Genomic DNA, 22588 nt, shown 5'->3' with positions numbered 1-22588 from the left:
AACCAGCACTATCAATAGTCTATAGCAACGTTTATTGCTCTAATATTGCAACACATTTGACGTCTATAGCGACATTTCTTGATACCGCTATTGCGACACTTTTACATAAGTCTATAGCAACGTTTCTTGCTACCCTATTGCGACACTTTTATGTAAGTCGTTAGCAACGTTTCTTGATACATCTATTGCGACGTTTTAATGTGAGCTTATAGCAACAGTTTCATACTCATTTATTTAGTAGCTCGTTAAAATGAAAATATTATACCAAAATATCAACCTACTATAAATAGAAAACATTTATTTGAAATCAAGTTCTACTTATTATTAAAATAAAATATCCATAACAATCATTCTAATAACAAAAACAAGTGTTAATTTATAAATACATCAATTAGAAAACTAATGAATCTCGAAAAACTAATGGTTCAAGCAATCTAAAAGCTATCTAGTATTTAATTTATTTGCCAAAAATCAGTCCAAAAAAATTCAATATATGCCCTTCTTGCCATCCTTTTATCTACCATTCTCCTTCTATCTACCACCCTGTAAAAAGAATAAAATAAAAAAATAATAGGAAAATTGATGCATGTAATTCAAATGAAATAATATGATCAATTTGGCAAAACAACAGATGAAAACCACACATCGGCTGCACGGGAAGAAACATAAACACGCAGCACAATTGCACATGAAGGGCAGAAACCTAACCCCCCCACCTGAACAAAACAAATCTGCCAACTGGAACTGAACTGAACAAGCAGCAGATCAGAATCAAAGCCGTATAGAACTGAATAGCAAGAAAAAAATAGAGCCTTTCAGAACTGAAACAACAAGCAGCATATCAGAGCCATACAAAACTGAACAGCAAGCAGCAGACCAGAATCTGAAAAGCTACTAGAAAATAGATGAGAAAATATATAAGCATGTATTCTTGTCTGCTTTGAACATATTCCAGTTTGTGTAGGTGATCAGGCTAACAAGAAGAGACATGTTATGCCTCTTTCATACTTAAGCTACCCTGCATTCCGATGCATGCTACACCGTGCCGAACTAGAGTTCGGGTTTCATCATTTTATGGGTGGTCTGACAATTCCATGCTCTGAAGAAACATTCTTTGAACCAACTTATGCACTCAAGTACTAGCAGCACTATACCAAAAGCAAACGAGGTTTCAGATAACTAATCAATGATTTCTCGAACTCTCTGCTAAGGTTACATATTTGTTGTCCGACTGTTATGAAGTGGCAGGTAGTACAACAATAGAAAACAACTTGTGAACAATTAACAAAAGGTGATAAGAAGCTGCTGACTCTTGCCTTCTATGTGGATTAGCTGGTGAAACTGTGGAATGTTCTTTGAATTCTCTATATCTTATCACTTGTGGCAGAAGGTTCTGCAACTCTTACATTTTAGTAGGCCCACTCCTGCTGATCTTAGTAATCTGTTGATTGAGTTAAGTTGTAAGTAGGAGTTTTGGTGGCTGTTTTGGCTGTTTTGGCTTTGTGGCCAGTTTGTAAAGGCTCGGCTAAAAAAAAAAACAAAAGGCGATAACTTAACATAATATACAAAAGCATGTTCAGCCAGAAACCAAAACTTGTCCAAATCTCCCTCCGTCCCTAGCTGTAACCACCATTTTCTTTTTGTTTTGTTTTATTTATCTTGTACCAAACTCTCATAATTATTTCCATTCCATACTTCTATTTCATACATCTATGCATTATTACTACTTAAGAAATCACAGACAGACCCATTCATACATCACAGGCAGTACAACAGCTGAAAACCATACACAGCTGAAAACCGATCAGTCCAAAAGAACTTGTTGCAATACTGCCTGAACACGGGAACCACCTTGCAGAAACAGAACAACTACTACTTATGGACATAACTGTAAACGGAACAACTGAAAACCCTAAACCCTAAACAGAACAGCTGTAAACAAAACAGCTGAAAAACCCTAAATCCTAAACAGATCAGAATCTGCTAACTGGAAACAGAACAGCTACACACAACTCAAGCACAATCCACAAATAAGACCTGCCTAATTACGGACTTACCGCCTAATCATATCATTATTTTCACAATCATCTAACACCAAAATTCCACAATTATCAAACACCAAAAGCTCACAATCATCAAACATCGCAATTTCACAAGCATCAAACATCATAATTCTAAATCAATGTAGAACAAAATAAGTAAAGAAGCTTTATAAAACATACCTATATATAACCATGACCAATAAAGAGAGTGGTCTGTAGAAATTATTTATGCATCACTTGAAAGGGTAGACACCAAAACTGCTGCAATCTTTTCTGCAGTCAAGGTAGGGTCCTTTTTCCGTAGTCGACCAAGTGAAGCAGCGATTGAATCAAGAGTTTCAGGTTCTTCTGGTTCCTTGATCATATTTTGTAATTTTGAGGCTTGGAACTCAAATTCCTTTGACATTCTTTCCATTTCAGCAGCATGAGCTTCTCTTTCCTTTGCAAATTCCTCTCTTTGAGTGATAATATCCTTTTGCACGTCTTCAGTTACAGCTTTTTTGATAGAGTCCATGACCTTGTCTGACAATATTAAAGATGTACTTGATTTTATATCTTTTTGCATCTTACGGGACACACCTAGTCCATGTAGTCTTTTTGAACCTGGTGCATTTCCCATCACTTCATCAAATGAATCCTTATGAGATTCACTATTCTGATCAGCTTGTAATGCCTCCAGTTCCCGCATGGCTTGCTACATATATTAAAATACATGGTTAGTAAGCTTAAATAAAGTAATCAGATCAATAGAATAAATAATCATAATACAAGAATACCAAATACATACTATCTTCTTTTGCGTATCATCATAAGGTCGATCATAAACTTTTCCTTCTTTTCGATGACGAGTCTCTTCAAACATCTCTCTTTTTGATGGTGCCTTACCATTTTCACGCAACTGAGGTAACAATGAAAAAAAAGGGATGAAATATGTATTTCATTCCATATTCAATGTATAGATATATTAAGCTAAATATGGTATGTATCTCAAACCATCTTGTCATAACGCATGGCAAATGACACCGGACCAACTGTGTGCATATTTTCTTGCTCTTTGCAATTTTCCGAATTCTGCAAACTTGTTTTCTTACAGGAAAAAAAATTTAATATTAGACATGGAAACAATTAAAAATCATAAGAATATGTTATTCTCAAACCTACCTTTGCTGCATTAGTCTCCCAATAAGCTAGAAGTGTTTTGAAATGTGCTTCAGGCACTCTCTCCGGCGGATGTTCCAATCTCTCCTCATAGCTGTCATATGCACAATAATGTATCTTTTTAAGCCTACATTTGAATCCTCTCCAAGATTGATCAAGGGTTTCATATACCCACTCTTCAGATTCAGGTGGAAGGATGTACTTGCTCTAAATAAAAAGTTAGTGATGTATTAATACAAAAATGAAAAAATAAATCTAAATAACACATAAAAGAAATGACACTCACTTTCACATACTCCCATATTTTGTCCTTGTTTGGAACTTTTTTCCAATTTGTGTAAGTTAAAGGGGCCCAATTGTAGTCATGAGCAATAGTTCCTAAGAACCGAGTAAGCTCTTTCCTATCTTTTTCTGGACCAATAGGTTGTCCTTTGTCATTACAATAGATAGGAACACGGGCTTCCAATTTGCGAGAATGGACATCAAACATATTAGTCGGTCCACGACCTTTCTTTTTAGCACCTAAGAGAAAGAAAAGAGAAAAAGCACATCATGAGAAAACAAATATCGAAAATATGAGAATTAGTTTGTATCGATCATTCACTATTTATCCTACAAGTTTATTATAATCTGATTCAATTGGCTAATGATTAAGCATCAGTCTCTGATTGTTGTAATGAAATCAGCCGACGTAGCTAGAAAGCGTCAACTAACTTACAGAGTTACTTATTTTTTCTGCTTTGCATTAGCTAAGGTCTAAAGGTGTAATCCTCTGCTAGCTATTACAGTGTGTTTGTGCCAAATAATTACACTAAACAACTAAAAAAAAAACTGTCAGGAACTGTCAGGAAATAAACGGGAACTCATGCAGCTAAAAATACAATTTAACTGTCAGGAAAACTTAAGGTTGTTATAATAGCATTAAGTCGGGTATATCTAGCTCAAAAGTCTTCCTTGTAGTTAAATTTGACTTTGACCTTCAATTCAATGTCATTATTAAAGAACTTAATCTCATTACAGATTATCCAGAACCACAACTAACTGCAGATTACGAAGAACTATTACAACTAACTGCCGATTATACAGAACCATTGCAGAACAACTAACTGCAGATTATTATATGGATGACATGGAACATGAGGAACAAATGGGTGTTTGAGAAGAAGAGAGAAGACCCAGGGGTAGCATGCACAAAGATAGTGCACCTCTTGGGTGAATTTAAAGCAGCAACTGTTCGGGACCAACCAATGTCAGTTCAGAATGTGCAAGAATGCCCCCTGTGGAAGCCACCTGATCAGACTCTCTATAAACTGAACACAGATGCCTCGGTAACATATGGACAGGTTGGTTTTGGGATGATGGTGAGCAAGGGCTACAGAACAGGAGACCAAGGGCTGTAGTTTCTAACAAAAGTGACAAATGCAGGGACACGTTGTATTGCATTGGGATTTATCAAACAATTGGATATAGGTGAATGGCTTATCCTCGAAAATGAACATCATTTTCTTTCCTTGGGTTCTTTGTTGGCAACACTCGCAAGGGGAAGGTCAAGTCTAAAAGCAGACTGCACTAAGATAATATTTAGATTTAGAATTTGACCAGAAAGATTCTAATCTGAACAGACCAGCAGATTCTAATCTGAACAGACCATCAGATTAGAATATGAACAGACCCCAGCCCAAAACAAAGGACAAATCATCCAAATGAGCAGAACGAACAAAAAGAAATGCAGTGATTCTGCTTCAAAATTATGCAGACTGATTTAACAAGGCTGATCTAAAAATAAAAACTAGGAAGAAGACCAGAGGGAAAAAAAGGTTATATAGTAGTAGTTTACAAACCATGTTGTCGTGCAGAACTACTTTCTCCTTGGTTATCCAATAGAACAATGGCATAAATTGGACGCTTAGATCCTACATGGTCTTTTTCAAATTGGTGTACTAGTGAGGGGGTCGAAAAAGCACGAGGCTAATGCGTGACCTCGTCCCTCGTGGGTGTGACGCTTCTTTTTGTCAAATCAAGTGTAATTGGATTTCCTGTGAGTTTACACCCAATTGACTAGTAATATAGGAGTCGCCATTCAGTTTTTAACGACAATGAGAAAAACTGACAAAACCCGGTTATCGTGACATAAAGGGAGTGCAATTATGTTTGACCACGACGGCCGTAGGTTCCCTTGTGATCCCTGGTGGTGGGGATCGCTCAACGTACACCTGCAGGGTAGAGATTGAGGGTTCGGGGGACTGTAACTACCGAGAGGAGTACTCGCTCTTCGATGACTCCAGAGGCAGGATATCCTTACTAGCTCAGCATAAATAATTGAAGGGACATGCGTTAACTATTAAACTAATCTGAGTTGATTTTAGCAAAATGCAACATATAATACTAGATTGATCGCGATTATCTGATTTAAATAGCATTAAGGGGCCTAGCATGATAATCCAATTTCCCAAAAATATTATATTTGTTAGGCGTGGTAGAACAATCAGATTTAATTAGTTTAACAGTTCATAAAAAGGGCGAGGAAAGCAATTAAATCATAGAAAAGGGACACATTACGACGCACCCTTGAAAGGTGCGTCACGGTTCTCAGAAAACTAACCACTTTGACTTTGCTATTTCTCCTTTTTATTTAACGAATCTCATATTATGGGACAGGATACGTTCTGTTCGATTTATAGATCGATTGCGACAGAACATGTGAACAATTTCGCAGCGTGAGGCTTAGGCTAGGGGTTGGAGTCAATACTCAAAATATGAATTGTGTGTTGTGATTTCACGTCGAACTTGGGCTATATTTATAGAAAAGAGTTTGTGGAAAGATAGAATTGCAGAGCTCTAATCCACAAAGAATTAGAAAAAAAACACGTACCCAGGTAATTCCAGCGCCCAGGCCTGGGCGCCGAAGATTTCGGCGCCCAGAGCCAGGCGTTGAAAATAGGGTCTGAGCTGTTTTCTTAGTCAGACTCGGATTCCTAAAATCCGTAGTGTTTGAGACTTAATCGAGTCTTTTAGTGCGTATCAATTTCATGACGGAATGCGTCTGGGCCCGTTACGAACTCTAGGCTCGTTAGGATTTTAATTAATACGTAAGTCTTATTTCCGAATCATATTAGGAATAGGATTCTCGCAGTTTTCTATCTCATTTAGGATTTATGTTGGAGTGCAACACCTAATTCTGACAGGTTTCTATCTTTTATGACTTGCCACTTTTAGAAGCTACCCTTTACGGCAGTTACTATTTTTAGCAGGTTTCCATAAATAGCAGGTTTCTATAAATAGCAGGTTTCGGGTGAAACGAGAAGGGTTATTGAGATTCGTTATTTTATAGGATATGCGTTGTCAAGTGGAGATTTATGTTTTCATCATCGAACCTTTCCCTTTCGGAAATGGGGACAAAAGTAGGTGTCTACAGTTAGCCCCCACTTTGACTGAGTCTTGGAGTAAGACGATGGTCAAAGTATTAGACGGAGTGCGTCACACAAGCCATGGTGACCTGTTTTTTGCGAGGGTCTCACGAGCCCCCGAGTGATAACATTTGACTTAAGGGTCATCACTTTGAAGTGTTGACATATCCCTCACGTGTCATTGGGATTTGTCAACTGATAGTATAGAAACTTCCTCACTTTGTCATTGGAAGGATCTAAAGGTGCGTAGAAACTCCCTCACTTTGTCATTGGGAGTAGCTACAGATGTTTTCGAAATCAAAGCTGTAAAGTGTAATTGGGCCTGGCCAAGCCCAATCACGAGGTAAAAATGTTTTTAAAGATTCTCATTTTTAGGGTTAGCTAAACGAGAAAACCCCCTTGTTTTTATGGGACGTAAAGCGAAGGAAAATCCAGCACATCGTTCTTTTTTTTGTAAAAAACGGAAAACCAATCTTTGAATTTTTTGTGGAAAAAGGAAAGCTACTCACATCGTTCTTTGGGAAAAATGGAAAACCAAAAAGAGTTATCGCTGCAGCGACTAAGGACCTGCGCGGTTAGTGACGCAGACCCCGCCGGCTAAAGATGGCGAGCCTGTCCGCTAAGGGTGGACACCCCGTCCGATAGAAGTGGACGAATCTGTTTCGAAATTTGTTTGTGTTTATTTTTTTTGAAAATAAGGACCTACGTGGTTCGCGCCGTAGACCCCGCCGGCTGAAGAAGGAGAGCGTATTTCATTTTGTTTTTGAAGATTCTATTTTTCGAAAACTGAGGACCTGGGCGGCTAGTGACGCAGACCCCGCCCGCTGCGGGTGGGCGAGCCCTGTCCGCTGAGGGTGGACGCCCCTGAATTCGTTTTTCAGTTTGGGTCTCGCGTGGTTCGTGACGCGATCCTGCCCACTAAGATGGGCAAGTTTCCTACTTTTTTCTTCGTGATTTCTTTTTTTTGAGAATATCTTTTATTTATTCTTGCAAGAGCGAATTCTTTCGAGGGATGCTCGAATTTAGTTGTAACCTGAACGTGGGTTGACAACGGGTTTTGACGGACCTTTGTCTTGCGACCGTCTGCTTTCGTGGTTTTGAGCTAGTCTTTACGGCTCAATTTTTGCCACTACTTGGTCTTTGATCAGAGGACCATGCATAAGTGTCAATGACGACTTTTCTCTGAGGTCGAACCTGGTTTTTTTTTGAGATATCCAAACATGAGATGGTGTATGGCGTAGTCCGGGAATGTGATTTTGATTGTGCGCTCCTTGTTGGAGTATATTTTTTCGCGAGCCCCCAAGCACTAGGGCTCGTCGGTCGTTTTTCGCATCTTGTAATCATGTTTGGGGTCATGCTCGTATGCGCGAGCGACCTTTTATAGTAGTGTGCTACTTTAGCGAAGCCGTGGAGTGCGACTTCAGTTTTCAGGCGACATCCGGTTTTAGCTTGGCCCGGATTAATCCTTTGACAGACAAACATTTTTTATTTGGGAGACCAACGAGTTAACGACACACATTTTTGGTGTTTCGAAGAATGACCATGATATTTATTTTGATTTAAAAAGTGTGCATAAGCATTTTCTGAGACAAGTCTAAGTTTCGACCAAGTTTTAATGTTTATTTTTGCTTATTTGGGAGCTAAAGGTGCTTTTGGGCTTGATCCTACTTGCAATAGGGCCTCGTGTTTAGCAACACGGTTTTAAGTCCTTTCCTGTTCCGCGTTTTGTGAAATCTGGGCCTTGGGCTGCATTCCGGCGCCCAAGGCTAGGCGTTAAACATTTCGGCGCCCAGCCATGGGCGCTAGAAGTCTTTTCCTGGTGATATTTGACTTTCGGATTTCCTAACACGTTTCCGAATGGGATCAGGATGTCACTGGGTGCGTTCAGCTATATATAGGGGCTAGATACGTCCCTATTTTCCACCACTGTCAATTTCTTTCTCTCTTTTTTGCTGTGTTTTGATTACTCATTGCTTTTGCCATGTCGATCCCTACTTTCTCACTCCAACGGACTGTTAGGCGTTGGCTAAGGGCCCTTACTCCCACAGAAAAGGCTTTGTTAAAAGAATACCACTTAGAGGCACTTTTAGGCTTACAACAAATTAACATTGATTATAACTTTCTGCATGCTGCCCTAAGCTTTTGGGACTCCGATCATCATGTTTTTGCCTTTCGGGGCAACGAAATATGTCCTTTGCCAGGTGAATTTGCTGCGATCCTTGGTTATCCTACTAATGCTACTCCTGCTACCCCTGGCACTATTGAAGAAGGTAAAACAACCATAGGGGCTTTCCTAGGACTAGATGATAACATGTTTGCTGAAATTGTTGTAGGTGACGAGGTTAACTTGGCAAAAGTTGTAAAACATCACTTTAGGCCTAGTAAGAATATGACCGAACAGAAATTGAATATTCGAGCCCTTGTATTTTGCTTGTTGAATCACTATTTGCTTTCGAATAACAATGGCGCGTTCGGTGACATAAGGTTGATCCCCTTGATTAGCCAGATGGAAAGTTGCTATTCTATTATGCCGTTGGTTGTTGCCGGGACTTTGCTGAGTGCGGATGAGCTGAAGAAGGATGCCAAATCTGAACATTTTAACGGAAGCCCCCTATTACTGCAGGTAATCGATTTTTCCTTGCGCACGTATACACGTTTTTTATTTTTGCGTACACAACGAGTTTCAGCGCCCAGGGCTGGGCGCTGGAATTTTCGGCGCCTGGTCCTGGGCGTTGAAACTGCGCACCAGGAACCGTTTTCTTTTATTATTTTTTGATCGTGCCCGCTTTTTGCAGATTTGGCTCGTGGAACGGCTTAGACTTTTGGAAGCTCTTGTCAATCCTAAACATTATCGCCCTATAGCCTTGGGTAACCGAAAATACTTGCACCAAGGCCAGGACGAGGCCGAATGGACCTCCTTTTTTACTCATGGCATTTGTTCTATTAAGTGGGTGGTACCATGGTGGGGTTTGACTACTATGACAGGGGGTTCGGATGTATCGGTTTATGTTTCTTTGTTGGGGCTATCTCGTCCCATTAATATTTTCCCTTACCGAGTCATGCGTCAATATGGTTTAAGGCAGACTATCCCTTTTCTGATACGGTACCACCTAAGGTAGCGGCCTTTTCACAAGCACGGGTTCTAACGTGGGCTAAGTATTATGATGGTCTCCCGCGTTGGGCCGTAGCTACAAATGGTTTTGTGGGTCTTTCTGAAAACTACAAGTTGTGGATGAGCTCCGATGATAAAGATGTGAGGACCGAGGCTCGAAATGGGGAGCCGGCTGAGCTTTTGATACCTCGTATTCGTGTTAAGTATGAGGGTCCTGATTCTGCCAAACCTCGTACCTATAGTATTAAGACTGTGAAAGCTCGTCCTGATCGAAAGCGAAAGGAAGTTCCTCCCCGTTCCAGTTTCAGGCCTAAAAAGATGCCTAACATGAAGGGGCCTGCTGTTGTTAAAAGAAATGCAAGCTCTCGCGGAGATCGTCGCCGGAACAATGTATGGGTTAGGAAGGCTCAGCCGCCTGTAGAAACAGTGGCTAGTCTAGTTGATGATAATAATCCTTCTCCCACCATTGTCTGTGCCCTTGAGGCCGAGCGGGCTATAACTGAGAATGTTTCTGAGGCCTTGGCATCTTTGGAAGTTAGTGTCCAGGAGCCGGTTCTTATGGAGATTGATATTGAGGCAGCGCAAAAGACTGTGGGGGTGGATCCTGCGAACATTGCCCTCTACAAGACTTTATTTGATGATCCGGAAGAACTAGAGTAGTGTAGTTCTTGCTAGTGTGTAGGTGCCCTTTATTTATTTCAGTTGTGTTTGTTTTTTATTCTTAGCACTTTGTTTTCCTTCCTATTATTTTTCAATAAAGGCGTATTTTATTTTTTCATTTTCATTTTTTGTTTCTCCTCCTTTTTTATGTGTCTAACACTTTGCACAAAGAATATGTGTTTATTTTTATTGGACCGAATCCTTGGTAAGGATTGCCTACGTATCTTATCAGAATCAGGTCGCGCGTAGTTCTAACTTTAGAATAAGTTCTAGTATGCCGGATTTCGGTAGATATGCCCTGAGGTGGAAGCATATTACTTAATCGGTCAAATGAGTGAAGTATTATCATTATTTTCATCTGCCGGTTTTTGCCATAAGTCGCGTAAAAATGAAATTCGACTAATTTGTATGGCTATATTTTTGGTAAGCCTATTTGGATACGTACTGTACCCCCCAAGTGTTCGTTATTTTTCCGTTGTGTGCGGATAAAATGACGAGCACTTCTGAAAAGAAAATTTTTGGCAGGCAGAGAGTTTCAACGCCCAGGCTGGGGCGTCAGAAATTTCGGCGCCCAGCCCTGGGCGCTGAAAATGATTTCCGGCGGTCGTTTTTGACGCTTTGCTTCACCTGTTCCTGCATTTATTTCTTTTTCGTGCCTTGATTTTTGCTCGTATTTAAAGTCAATTTTGAGGGTATTTTGGAGGCTTTTTTTACTGTTAGCGTGAAATGGATTTTTGTCCGGATTAATTTTTCCTATTCGTGACTCGAAATAGTTTTGAAAATGGAGTTAGGGTGCGGAAGTTATGAAGATCTTTGTGTAGGCTTTTGAGGTGGGTTGAAGTGCGTGTCGTTTTTGAAGGATTGGTGGGGGTTATATTTTATTAACGGTTTTTTCATGAAATACCCCCGAGGTTTGCAAAAACGCACCAAATACCCTCGCGTCTTTTGAATCACATAATATACCCCTATTTTTTCCCAAGTTTGCACCAAATACCCCTAAACCGACCTTCCGTTAGTCCTCCGTTAAGTCGTGTTTATAATTCACAGAATACCCCTATTTATAAACTTATTGTACAATATACACCTATTTTGAAACTAAGTTGCACCAAATACTCAAACTGCTTTTAAACTGCAGAATTTGATTTCCACAAATCGTTCACCTAATTAATCAAATTAATCAACCTAAAAGTTAAACCTAAAACAAAAATAGAAGTAATAATCAAAGAAAATTGAAATGCTCAAACAACAAATCCAATAAGAAATTGATTGAATTGAATTTTACTGTTGGTATACATATCGGTCAGTGCATTAGTCAATGCGGCACTACATCTAAATCCAGCAGCCACCATTGAGGAACGAACTCTCTTCCCAAGTGCAAGCAAAATAGACTCGTGAATTTACTTCATTATCTTATACGGGAAAAGTAATCTGATGGTTTTGTAATAACTGAACTTAATGCAACTATTCGAGAAGCTTGATGTCACAGGAAGAGCTTGAGGCTGCTAAGGAAGAGCTTGAGGTTGACAAAAGAGCCCACCTTTCCGCCTATGAAGGGAAGAGTTTGTGTACTGCATAGCCGTTTAAGGATGGATCAGAAACAATTTGAGGGGATTGGTTAATCGCAATTTGTTCCTCAAATTCAAATTTCACAGTGGGGGATGCTTTTTCAGGCCTGATCGGAGATGGTTGGTTGCGGTTATTCAAATTTCATTCCATCATTTTCCAAATTCCTCCGCCCAAAAGGTGGAAAACGGTACCAATTGGCATTTTAAACCAAGTAAAATCACAATCTTAGCTATTAAACAAATTAATAACACCAATCACTAGACTTGCAAATTCGAAACAAAGGGAATTACTGAGATAATTAGGAGGCTAAAACAAACAACAGTAGTAGAAGTGTTGAGCAGGTGCCACCTTCCGTGCTTCATTCATTGCTGGTGGTGGCACAAAAGTCATATAATCATCTCCCACTTTTTGCACTTTTTTGCTTGTATTGATTCAAGTGAAATAGACAATTTTTACATAAATTAAGATAAACCCAGATGAGGAATTTAACAGAAGAACAAAACCCAGAATCAGCTGCCGCCTCTGAATCGCCGTCGTTGTTAATGCCACGGAGGCGCTTAATTGACATTTCTTCGAGCAAAACTCAGTGTTCAAAGACAGCACTGAGGCCCATGGCACCAAAAACTCAGTTTTTTGAGGGACTTACAGTTCTGAGCGAAGGAGGCGATTCCTAGGTCGGTGAGTTCACGGAATCCCCGGAGTTTGAGGCGCATGAGGTTACGGCACCGGAGGGAAATGAGAACGAGGGCGTTGTCGCCTATGCTAAGAGATCGACGGTCGCACCGAAGGGCGAGCTTGGTGACCGGGTCGAATCGGGAGAAGAGGGAAGTGCGTAACACCGGATCACTGTTGCCGACCAGAGATCGGCCTCCACCGGCGACCAGAGAGCGGAGATCGGACGCCGCCGGCGATCAAAGAGCAAGAGGAAGAACATCTGAGAGGAGAGAGAAAAAGAAAGAATTTGAGATTTTTTTTTTTTGGAATTTATTTCGAAAACATGTATTAAGGGCAATATAGTAAAACGCCACTAACGGCAGACTAACGTCCGTTAACTGAAGGTGCATCTCATGAACAGTACGGAAAAATAGGGGTATATTATGTGATTCAAAAGACGCGAGGGTATTTGGTGCGTTTTTGCAAACCTCGGGGGCATTTCATGAAAAAACCGTTTTATTAATTCCCCTTTTAAGCAACATTTTCTTTCGTTTTGGATTTTGATTTCCTTTGACTTCTTTGGGTTGTATGGGTTGATTTTTATGGTTACACTGGTTGACTTTTATGTTTTGGGGATATGAATGGGATGGTGCGGTTTATTTTGTGGGTTTCGGGAATTGGCTCCCATGGCACTATTTCAAAACCGAGTGGGCTTTGTTTGTTGGACCTAGAGTGGGCCGCCTCTGTATTTTTGTATTTTGCAAGTACATTTGGTGCTTATTTAGTGTTAGAATAAAATTTTAGGAGAAATATTACGCCGTTTTTGATTTGGGAAGTAAGGAAAACACACTGAAATAAAACTGACCTATATTCTAAGGGGCCTTAGGACTATCTAAAGTCTCTATTATTTTTTTCTACCAATCTAAAGAACTACTAGGAGCTTTTTACTAATGGTGCTCTATGTGGCTCAAGCCTGGGGTTTAGTCTCATAAAACTTCGGTCCTTCACCGGTACTCATCTTGAATTCTATTCCTTTTGCATTGACCCACTGATATGTCTTCACCCATCCGTTCTCGATCTCTTCTAGTGTTGATGCAGGAGAGATTAACCGGGTTGGATCGAAACATTCATCTTGTAAAGCTAGGGTAGTCATCACAGTCTCGTCCTTCATAGGCCTCGATTCGTTAAACAATGTCCATAGAGCCTGGTTATCCAATATTTCAGCTGTTTTAGTCTTGGTAAGGTGGGGTGCCTCATCCAAGGTGTGGCAGTCGTGGAAAATTTCAAATCCGGGTTTTAGCAAGCCATCCTGAACGAAGGGTTCAAGGAAATCGCAGCATGGGTGTTCTTCTCCTTCCTAAACGAACATCCCGTTAAGGGTTCTTTGATACGGGGGAAGGAGGGTGGTTTGTTTGGCTTTGTTAAGGCGTAGTCCAGACAGGCGGTCAGCAATATCTTCCTCCGTTGGTTCATAGCCTAAGCCAAAGGGAGTAGATTTGTTGGGTAAAGGATGGAATGTGCATTCCTTCTTCCTTATGCCCAATGGAGTTCCTGGGAAATAACCTTGAGCTAGCAGCATTCTAGGGATGACCCGGGATGCATGCGGGTCTAGGAATGCTGGATCATAGTCTTCAATGAACTAGATTGCTTCTTCCATTTGAAACCCATAAAGGTCGTCTGCAGTTTCGGCCGTTCCAACCATAGTACAACTGATGTCGAGAGGAGGGGCGCGGATTTCTAGTATTATCCCGTTATGGTTAAGTTTAACCATTTGGTGTAGGGTAGAAGCCACACCTCCTAAGTCATGGAGCCAAGGTCGCCCCAATAGGAGGTTGAAAGTGGGCTTGATGTCGATTATTTGAAACTCCGTGGTGCGTGCCACATGCCCGGTTTGTATGGTGAGGTTGATTTTTCCCAACACAGGCCTTCGAGAGTTATCATAGGCTCGTACCCCTTGTGTGGAGGTTTGGAAGTCATCGCTTCCTAGTCCCAAGCAATGGGCGGTTCGCAACGGGCAAACGTTAACCGCCGAACCGTTATCTACGAGTGCTAGGGGGATGTTTTTCCCTTTGCATCCAACTACTAGATAGAGGGCTTTGTTATGGGCACCCCCCTCTCTGGGTAAATCTTTGTCAGTGAAAACTATGGCCTTTTCTCCAGCGTCTCTCGTGACGTGGTTAACCAATGAGTCAGGTGTGATATCTGTAGGCACTGAGATGAGGTCAACTGAGGGAATAAGCTTTTCGCGATGTTCTTTTGAGGTACACATGAGATCGCAGATGGTAATTTCGGCCTTGGTTCTTTTCAATTGTTTCAAAAGAGGATTTTCAATGACTTTTGCGACGGTGGTGTGCCGTCCATTCTCAGGAGCTTGTCTGACTGGGATATCGTCCATAGGAGGTGGGCGAATGTCAGGCTGGTATATTCTTCCTGATCTGGTGAGGTTGTCGACTTCGGGTTCTTGAGTGGTGGTGTCGATGAGAGCATACCCGGGCCAAGTTTCAGTAAAGAGGTCCTGGCCCAACACTTGAGATAGGTAGATATCTTCAGCATCATCATCCCACACACCGCACACTTCTCTCTCGATTCGATCCATAGGGACCACAGCGAGTGGTGCACCTTGAGGTGTAATGTACACCGTAGGGTCGAAGTTCTCATTTTCTGGTTGGTCGAGAGAGATGTGACAAGAGCCGAGTGGGCTCTTGTTGTTTTTGGGTTTGCCAACGTTAGGGAGAGGTATCACTTCATCCTCTATCATGTCCTGGATGGTATTCTTTAGGTTCCAGCAGTTTTCAGTGTCATGCCCATTTCCTTGATGGAATTTGCAGTAAGTACCTTCGAACCAATATTTTCTTTTGACAGGAGGGTCACGGGTGGGGCCTATAGGTCTCAACTTTCCTTGATTGGTTGATCTTTCAAAGGCTTGTACCAAAGTCGACCCGAGTGGGGCAAACTTTCGGTCTCGGACCCATCTTCCAGGGCTTCTTCGGGCGAGAGTCTCTTCTACAGCATGGACTTCTTGGGCTTGGGATGTGTTACCCCGATTATAGGTGTTGTTTTTATATGTGGGTTTGCTTTGTATGGTTTTGGCGAGGTCGTCCTCGATCTTTATTCCCACATCATAAACTCTTTTGAAAGTGTCAAGTCCCAGGTACCTAAGGTGTTGTCTATAAGCCGGGTCCAGGTTGTCAATGAATTTTTGGACCAATTCTGTTTCGGGAGGCCTATTTATTAGCTGGGCCGCCTGGTCCCTCCATCTAGCAAAGTAGGTTGTGAAACCCTCATTTTTCTTTTGGAAGAGAACTTCCAGCTCGCGCATGGTGACTTGGAAATCCATGTTCGACGAGTATTTCTTGATGAAGACATTGACAAAGTCTTCCCAAGTGGGGAAGAGCTTAGGGTCCTGGTGATAGTACCATTTGAGCGGCACAGGTTCCAAGGACAAAGGAAAGGCAGGTAAATACATGGACTTGTCCACGCCTTTCAAGTTCATGGCATTCACAAAGCTCAGTAGATGATCACGGGGATTGTCCGTGGCCTTGAACTTTGGAAAGTCAGATGAACTGAACTTTTCTGGTAGTTTGCCAGGAAAAGGTTCAGGATCGAGGGAGAAGTATTTGCTCCCCATGGTTTGCTGTAGGACCATTTTTTCAATCCTCTTCTCGTTATCGAGGTCATTTTTCGCTTGTGCAGCCGCTAAAGCTTCATTTTCCATTTTCAATTGGCCCATAAGTTGGGTCATTTGGACCATCTGGTCTCGCAAATCTTCGATGGACATGTTTGAAGGTGCGAATTGAGGTTGGGGAGCGGAGATCCTTGGAATGAGGGATGACGGACGGAGCTTGGAGTCACTAAGCCTGATGTTGGCGATGTATCTTCGAGACGCACTAACCGTTGATTCCCTGATCGGCACCAAGTGGCAGGACCAGTCCTAGGCATAAGATAAGCTAAAGTTTAGGTTCCCAAAGTTTCAAGTATTACTTAGTCTAGACTTCGACTCTCTCTATTGGTTTTTTTTGCTCTTTCTTTTATTGGTACACTTTTTGGTTTTTTTGGTCATTCTTTGAATTTTCGAAACACTTGCCCGTGTGACATTCATAGTTATTAGCATGTTCGGTTTTGGTGCCGAACATTGTCGCCGTAGGAGGCCTATCAACGACACAAAGAGTTATTTATTATTTGTTTTTTTTTTAGTCGCCTTCGTAGCAATTCTTTTTTTTACGAACGTTTTTTGGTGCTACGTGTTTTTTCTTTTGCGCGGGCACCGAGGCCGCTGCGCAGGACCAGAAGGCCAAGCAGCAACTTCAGCGCCCAGCGTCGGGCGTGAGAAATTCTGGCGCCCAGCCAGGGGCGTTGAAAATGCGTCCCTGGCTGATTCTCGTTTTCTGTTTGCGTCTACTTTTGTTTATGCGACTTCGATTTGCGTGCTTGCCTAATAACGTCCTTTACGCGTTGTGCAGCGTTTGTGGGATTCGTTACAGGCCATCCCGAGCGTCGCTTATTTTTGTGGCGATCATTCGGGTTTGCGGAACACGTATTTCGGCATAACTCTTTGGAAAATTAGTCTATGAATGTTTGGGCAATTTTTAAGGTCGTTGGTTTTCTAGGATAGTTTGTCACACACAATCACATATTTCGCTACACATAACTAACATTCATCATGAGGCGATAATAACATGTCATGTACTTTATGATAGGCTTCTATGGGTAGTTATTTGCGCTTGGTTTGGTACCGCTTCTATCGTAGATCCAACACATGCCCCAAGTGAGGTAGTGTCTTCAACAGACTAATTTCGCCCAAGAGGCCAACCCGCAAGTGCAAGCCAAGGGGGCATGCAGGCGAGAGGGACCTAGTGGGCGAGCGATCGGGTTTGGGACGGGTGTACTACTAGCGAAAGTGCCGAGTGGACAACATTCGAAGCGTATGCACCCCCCGATTGGCGATGGGTGTCCTTAGTCCAAACTCCCTGAGGGAGCCAAGATTCATTATGCGGTTCTGCCCGTTCACATTAATATGCTGATTTTCAGGTCGTCCCAACTTGATGGGGAAATAAACGCGGGGTAGGATTGTTTCACCCTTCGGCTATTTTGATTACCTACAAGCACGAGTATTTCATTCACTATCCCTAGTGGAGTCGCCACTGTGAGGGGGTCGAAAAAGCACGAGGCTAATGCGTGACCTCGTCCCTCGTGGGTGTGACGCTTCTTTTTGTCAAATCAAGTGTAATTGGATTTCCTGTGAGTTTACACCCTATTGACTAGTAATATAGGAGTCGCCATTCAGTTTTTAACGACAATGAGAAAAACTGACAAAACCCGGTTATCGTGACATAAAGGGAGTGCAATTATGTTTGACCACGACGGCCGTAAGTTCCCTTGTGATCCCTGGTGGTGGGGATCGCTCAACGTACACCTGCAGGGTAGAGATTGAGGGTTCGGGGGACTGTAACTACCGAGAGGAGTACTCGCTCTTCGATGACTCCAGAGGCAGGATATCCTTACTAGCTCAGCATAAATAATTGAAGGGACATGCGTTAACTATTAAACTAATCTGAGTTGATTTTAGCAAAATGCAACATATAATACTAGATTGATCGCGATTATCTGATTTAAATAGCATTAAGGGGCCTAGCATGATAATGCAATTTCCCAAAAATATTATATTTGTTAGGCGTGGTAGAACAATCAGATTTAGCTAGTTTAACAGTTCATAAAAAGGGCGAGGAAACCAATTAAATAATAGAAAAGGGACACATTACGACGCACCCTTGAGAGGTGCGTCACGGTTCTCAGAAAACTAACCACTTTGACTTTGCTATTTCTCCTTTTTATTTAACGAATCTCAAATTATGGGACAGGATACGTTCTGTTCGATTTATGGATCGATTGCGACAGAACGTGTGAACAATTTCGCAGCGTGAGGCTTAGGCTAGGGGTTGGAGTCAATACTCAGAATATGAATTGTGTGTTGTGATTTCACGTCGAACTTGGGATATATTTATAGAAAAGAGTTTGTGGAAAGATAGAATTGCAGAGCTCTAATCCACATAGAATTAGGAAAAAACACGTACCCAGGTAATTCCAGCGCCCAGGCCTGGGCGCCGAAGATTTCGGCGCCCAGAGCCAGGCGTTGAAAATAGGGTCTGGGCTGTTTTCTTAGTCAGATTCGGATTCCTGAAATCCGTAGTGTTTGAGACTTAATCGAGTCTTTTAGTGCGTATCAATTTCATGACGGAATGCGTCTGGGCCCGTTACGAACTCTAGGCTCGTTAGGATTTTAATTAATACGTAACTCATATTTTCGAATCATATTAGGAATAGGATTCTCGCAGTTTTCTATCTCATTTAGGATTTATGTTGGAGTGCAACACCTAATTCTGACATGTTTCTATCTTTTATAACTTGCCACTTTTAGAAGCTACCCTTTACGGCAGTTACTATTTTTAGCAGGTTTCCATAAATAGCGGGTTTCTACAAATAGCAGGATTCGGGTGAAACGAGAAGGGTGATTGAGATTCGTTATTTTATAGGAGATGCGTTGTCAAGTGGAGATTTATGTTTCCATCATCGAACCTTTCCCTTTCGGGAATGGGGACAAAAGTAGGTGTCTATAGTACTTCTTGTTATAGTTGTTATGCTTCACTTGGATTCATATTTTGCTGCATCATAACGTAATCATCCATTTCCATTGCCGGACATAGTGGCTGCTTCTTATTCTTACGAGGAGGTTGTACTCTAGTCCTTTCTTTCTATAACATAAAGATTAAACGTAAATGCAACAAACATTTATCATAAATAAAATTGAATAAAAAAGAATTTTGATTTAAAAAAATCAACATTACAACCTTCTTTGACGTTGCAGCTTGTGTTACTAAATTTGCATCTTGAGAAATACCAAACTCATCGTCATCACTTTCACTTTCGGGCACGTAATCTTGGTCATTCTTTCGAGGGTTGATGTTCTCCTTCTCTTGTCTAAGGGCCTTATTCTTTGCCTCTAGTTGAATAGCATATTTCTCTAGCCCAAACTCCCTAAATCTCTGAGCATGTTTTTCTAAATTCTTTTGCCTTGCTTTCTCACACACTGTTTGTTCAGATAATGATGCTGGAGCAAATTTAGAATTTTTCTTCCCTTTTGTCATTTTCTCTCTTAATCACTGCAAGAAAAGAAATACCAAAAGATTAGTCATAGTTAGCGAAACTGAAAAGAAACATAAATTATTGTGAAAAAAATGATCCCTTTAAATAAAATTCCTCCAAGCATCAAAAAATTGCACAAACTACACACTTAGTTATGCTTGGGATTATTGAGAGAAGTATCTCTAGTAGCTTTAGAATCTTCTTTTATGGCAGAACAATGCTTGAACATAAAAAGATTAAACATGAATGGTATTAAAAGTTACATCATACAAAACACAATTATGAATCCACAACAAGCCACACAATTAGAAAAATAACTTTACCAACACTATTAAGAAACAACAGAAGAACATCAAATAATTCTGGAACATCATTACTAGCTTATAATTAATCAATGACATAAAACAAAATAATAGCATATAAGAATGTTTGATGGTAAAAAGAAAAGGCAAAATTATAAAAATAATATATTTAAGAAACTACAATCCTTTAAGTATCCTTAGTAAACCCTTGTGACTCAGAAGCCAGGATATCATCGGTAACTTCCATCCAATCCCAATCTGTATCATCAAAATCATCATCATCGGCAAGGTCATTTTCAACATCGGTATCTAATAACTCAACAATTTCTAAAGATCGCACATCACCGCCAGCACTTGCATGAATATCAGTTGTATCAACAGTAGGAGTATTATTACAACTGAAATTAATAGGCTCCTCCCAATATGTATCTCCATCCATTGACTATCCAAAATCAAAAAGGTCTCTAGGAACACTTTGACTCACATATTGAATATCGTGTTCTTCAGGATCTTGGGAATAGATAACTTGATGAACTTGAGATGCCAATAAAAAAGGATCATCTTTGGAACATTTCTTCTTAAAATTAACAAAAATAAGCCCACATGCATCAATATTGCCAAGAACCCAATCACACCTAAATAAAACAACATTGAATTGAGACCAAAAGTCTAACTCACAAATCTCTTCTATTACTCTATAGTAGGTAACATCTCCATCAATAGGATTTTGATCCCTTGAGCTTGCAAAACTAGAAGTTAGGGCTGTTAAAGTGACTCCACTATTTTGAGTCTTTATTCGTGAATCACGATCCCTTGTGTTGAACCTATAACCATTGATAAAATACCCAGAATACCTCCTAGCCTTAGGGTTAGGACCCTTGGCCAACCAGAAAAGTTGGCCCTGAACTTGTTCCCTTAAAACCCTTTCTTGAAACCAATCAATAAATCATTCATATGGTTTTGTACGCTAGTCCACCTACGCTTTCGACCTTGTTGACTTCTCACCCAAATTTTGTGTTCTCTGTAAAAAAACATAAAAAAAATAAAGAACATATATATAGATATATATACGCATCAATTTTTTTTTAAAAAAGTACTTAATTCAAACTAAATATATTAGAAGCTATGCAGAGCAATGAAAAACAGCCATAGCTGCTGCAAAACAGCCGTAGTTGCTGCAAAACAGCAGCAAAACGACAGAACTAGATGCAAAATAGCAGTAGCTACTGCAAAACAGCAGTTGCAGTAGCACTACAGAAGTAAAACAGAAGCAGCAGCTACAAAACAGCATTATCAAAAGCTAAGTTGAGCTCTAAAGCATGAAATTAATTAGTAAGCATATAACTTATACGGAGTACTTCATTTTCTGAATTACATTTTTATTAGCTAGAGTGGTGGTTAGGTCGAGATCAATAGTTCAAGTATTGATGTTAGCGAGCATTTGTTTAATTTTTGTAAATAAACATTACTCTGTAATTGTCACCATGTAGTTATTCTCTATTTAATACCGAGTATTACGTAAAACTGTAATAGTATAAATGCATTACGATTCCTCCATTTTCCATTTACTATTCATGTGTCAAACTTAAAAGATTTTGATTTTTTTATGTATAATAACTTATATACTGGTGTAATATTAAACATTATGATAAAATAATATTCATTTCAATATAAGCATAACTTTAAAACTCACAACTTTGTTGATTAGTATATTATTCAGTTCCAATACATGAGCATCTGATCCGAATTACCCTAGAATGATTATCCAACTACAACAATAAATTTAGTTTATTCAATTTTAATCATATAGCTGCTGCAAAACAGCCGTAGTTGCTGCAAAACAGCAGCAAAACAGCAGCAAAACAGCAGCATAGCAGCAGCAAAACAGCAGCATAGCAGCAGCAAAACGACAGAACTAGATGCAAAATAGCAGTAGCTACTGCAAAACAACAGTTGCAGTAGCCCTAGAGAAGCAGAACAGCAGTAGCAGCTGCAAAACAACATTATCAAAAGCTAAAAAACAAATTTTTAAAGTTTTTAAGGTGGTAAAATAACAAATTTTCCTATAAATATATATATGTAAAAAGAAATCTTACTCAATGTATTTTTCAATTGTTAAATTGTTGCAATTGAAGAGGACATATCTATGAGCTTGCTTCAAACTTTTGAAGTCTAAAGAGAATCCCTTTCCTTTTCTTTTCCTTCCAATAGGATGTTCTCCCTTAGGGAAAATAGAAGATTCACCTTCTGCTTGATTCGTTGCGAACTTTCTAGCACATCTTCTGTCCAATCTAGTGTTCACACCTTCACGCAAATATCGAGAAATAAATGTCAAGCATTCCTCCATCATATATCCTTCAGCTATACTTCCTTCGGGAAAAATCCTATTTCGAACATAGGACTTCAACTACCAAGGTAACTTTCAATAAAGTACATCCATCGACATTGTACAGGACCACCAAATTTGATTTCCTCCACTAAATGGACAGGTAAGTGCATCATAACAGCAAAGAACGCTGGTGGAAATATCATTTCAAATTGACAAAT

The 22588-nt window shown here is 40.3% G+C and overlaps 1 protein-coding gene across 1 annotated transcript; it reads right to left on the bottom strand.

The window, feature by feature from the left end:
- Nucleotides 1-281: 281 nt before the first annotated feature.
- Nucleotides 282-19741, bottom strand: LOC110800841 (uncharacterized). Its single transcript, XM_022006168.2, has 8 exons — nucleotides 19445-19741; nucleotides 19243-19348; nucleotides 3487-3722; nucleotides 3204-3407; nucleotides 3036-3128; nucleotides 2830-2940; nucleotides 2223-2736; nucleotides 282-543 (listed from the first exon to the last, which is right to left on the bottom strand). The coding sequence occupies exons 1-7, from the start codon at nucleotides 19739-19741 to the stop codon at nucleotides 2269-2271; spliced, it is 1515 nt and encodes a 504-aa protein (XP_021861860.2). The 3' UTR covers nucleotides 282-543; nucleotides 2223-2268.
- Between the last annotated feature and the right edge of the window lie 2847 nt (nucleotides 19742-22588).

The sequence above is a fragment of the Spinacia oleracea genome, chromosome 3, assembly GCF_020520425.1.
Source record: "Spinacia oleracea cultivar Varoflay chromosome 3, BTI_SOV_V1, whole genome shotgun sequence".
Classification (NCBI taxonomy): domain Eukaryota; kingdom Viridiplantae; phylum Streptophyta; class Magnoliopsida; order Caryophyllales; family Amaranthaceae; genus Spinacia; species Spinacia oleracea.
The sequence above is the reverse complement of the archived record's forward strand: the minus strand, read 5'-3'. Positions and strand labels throughout refer to the sequence as shown.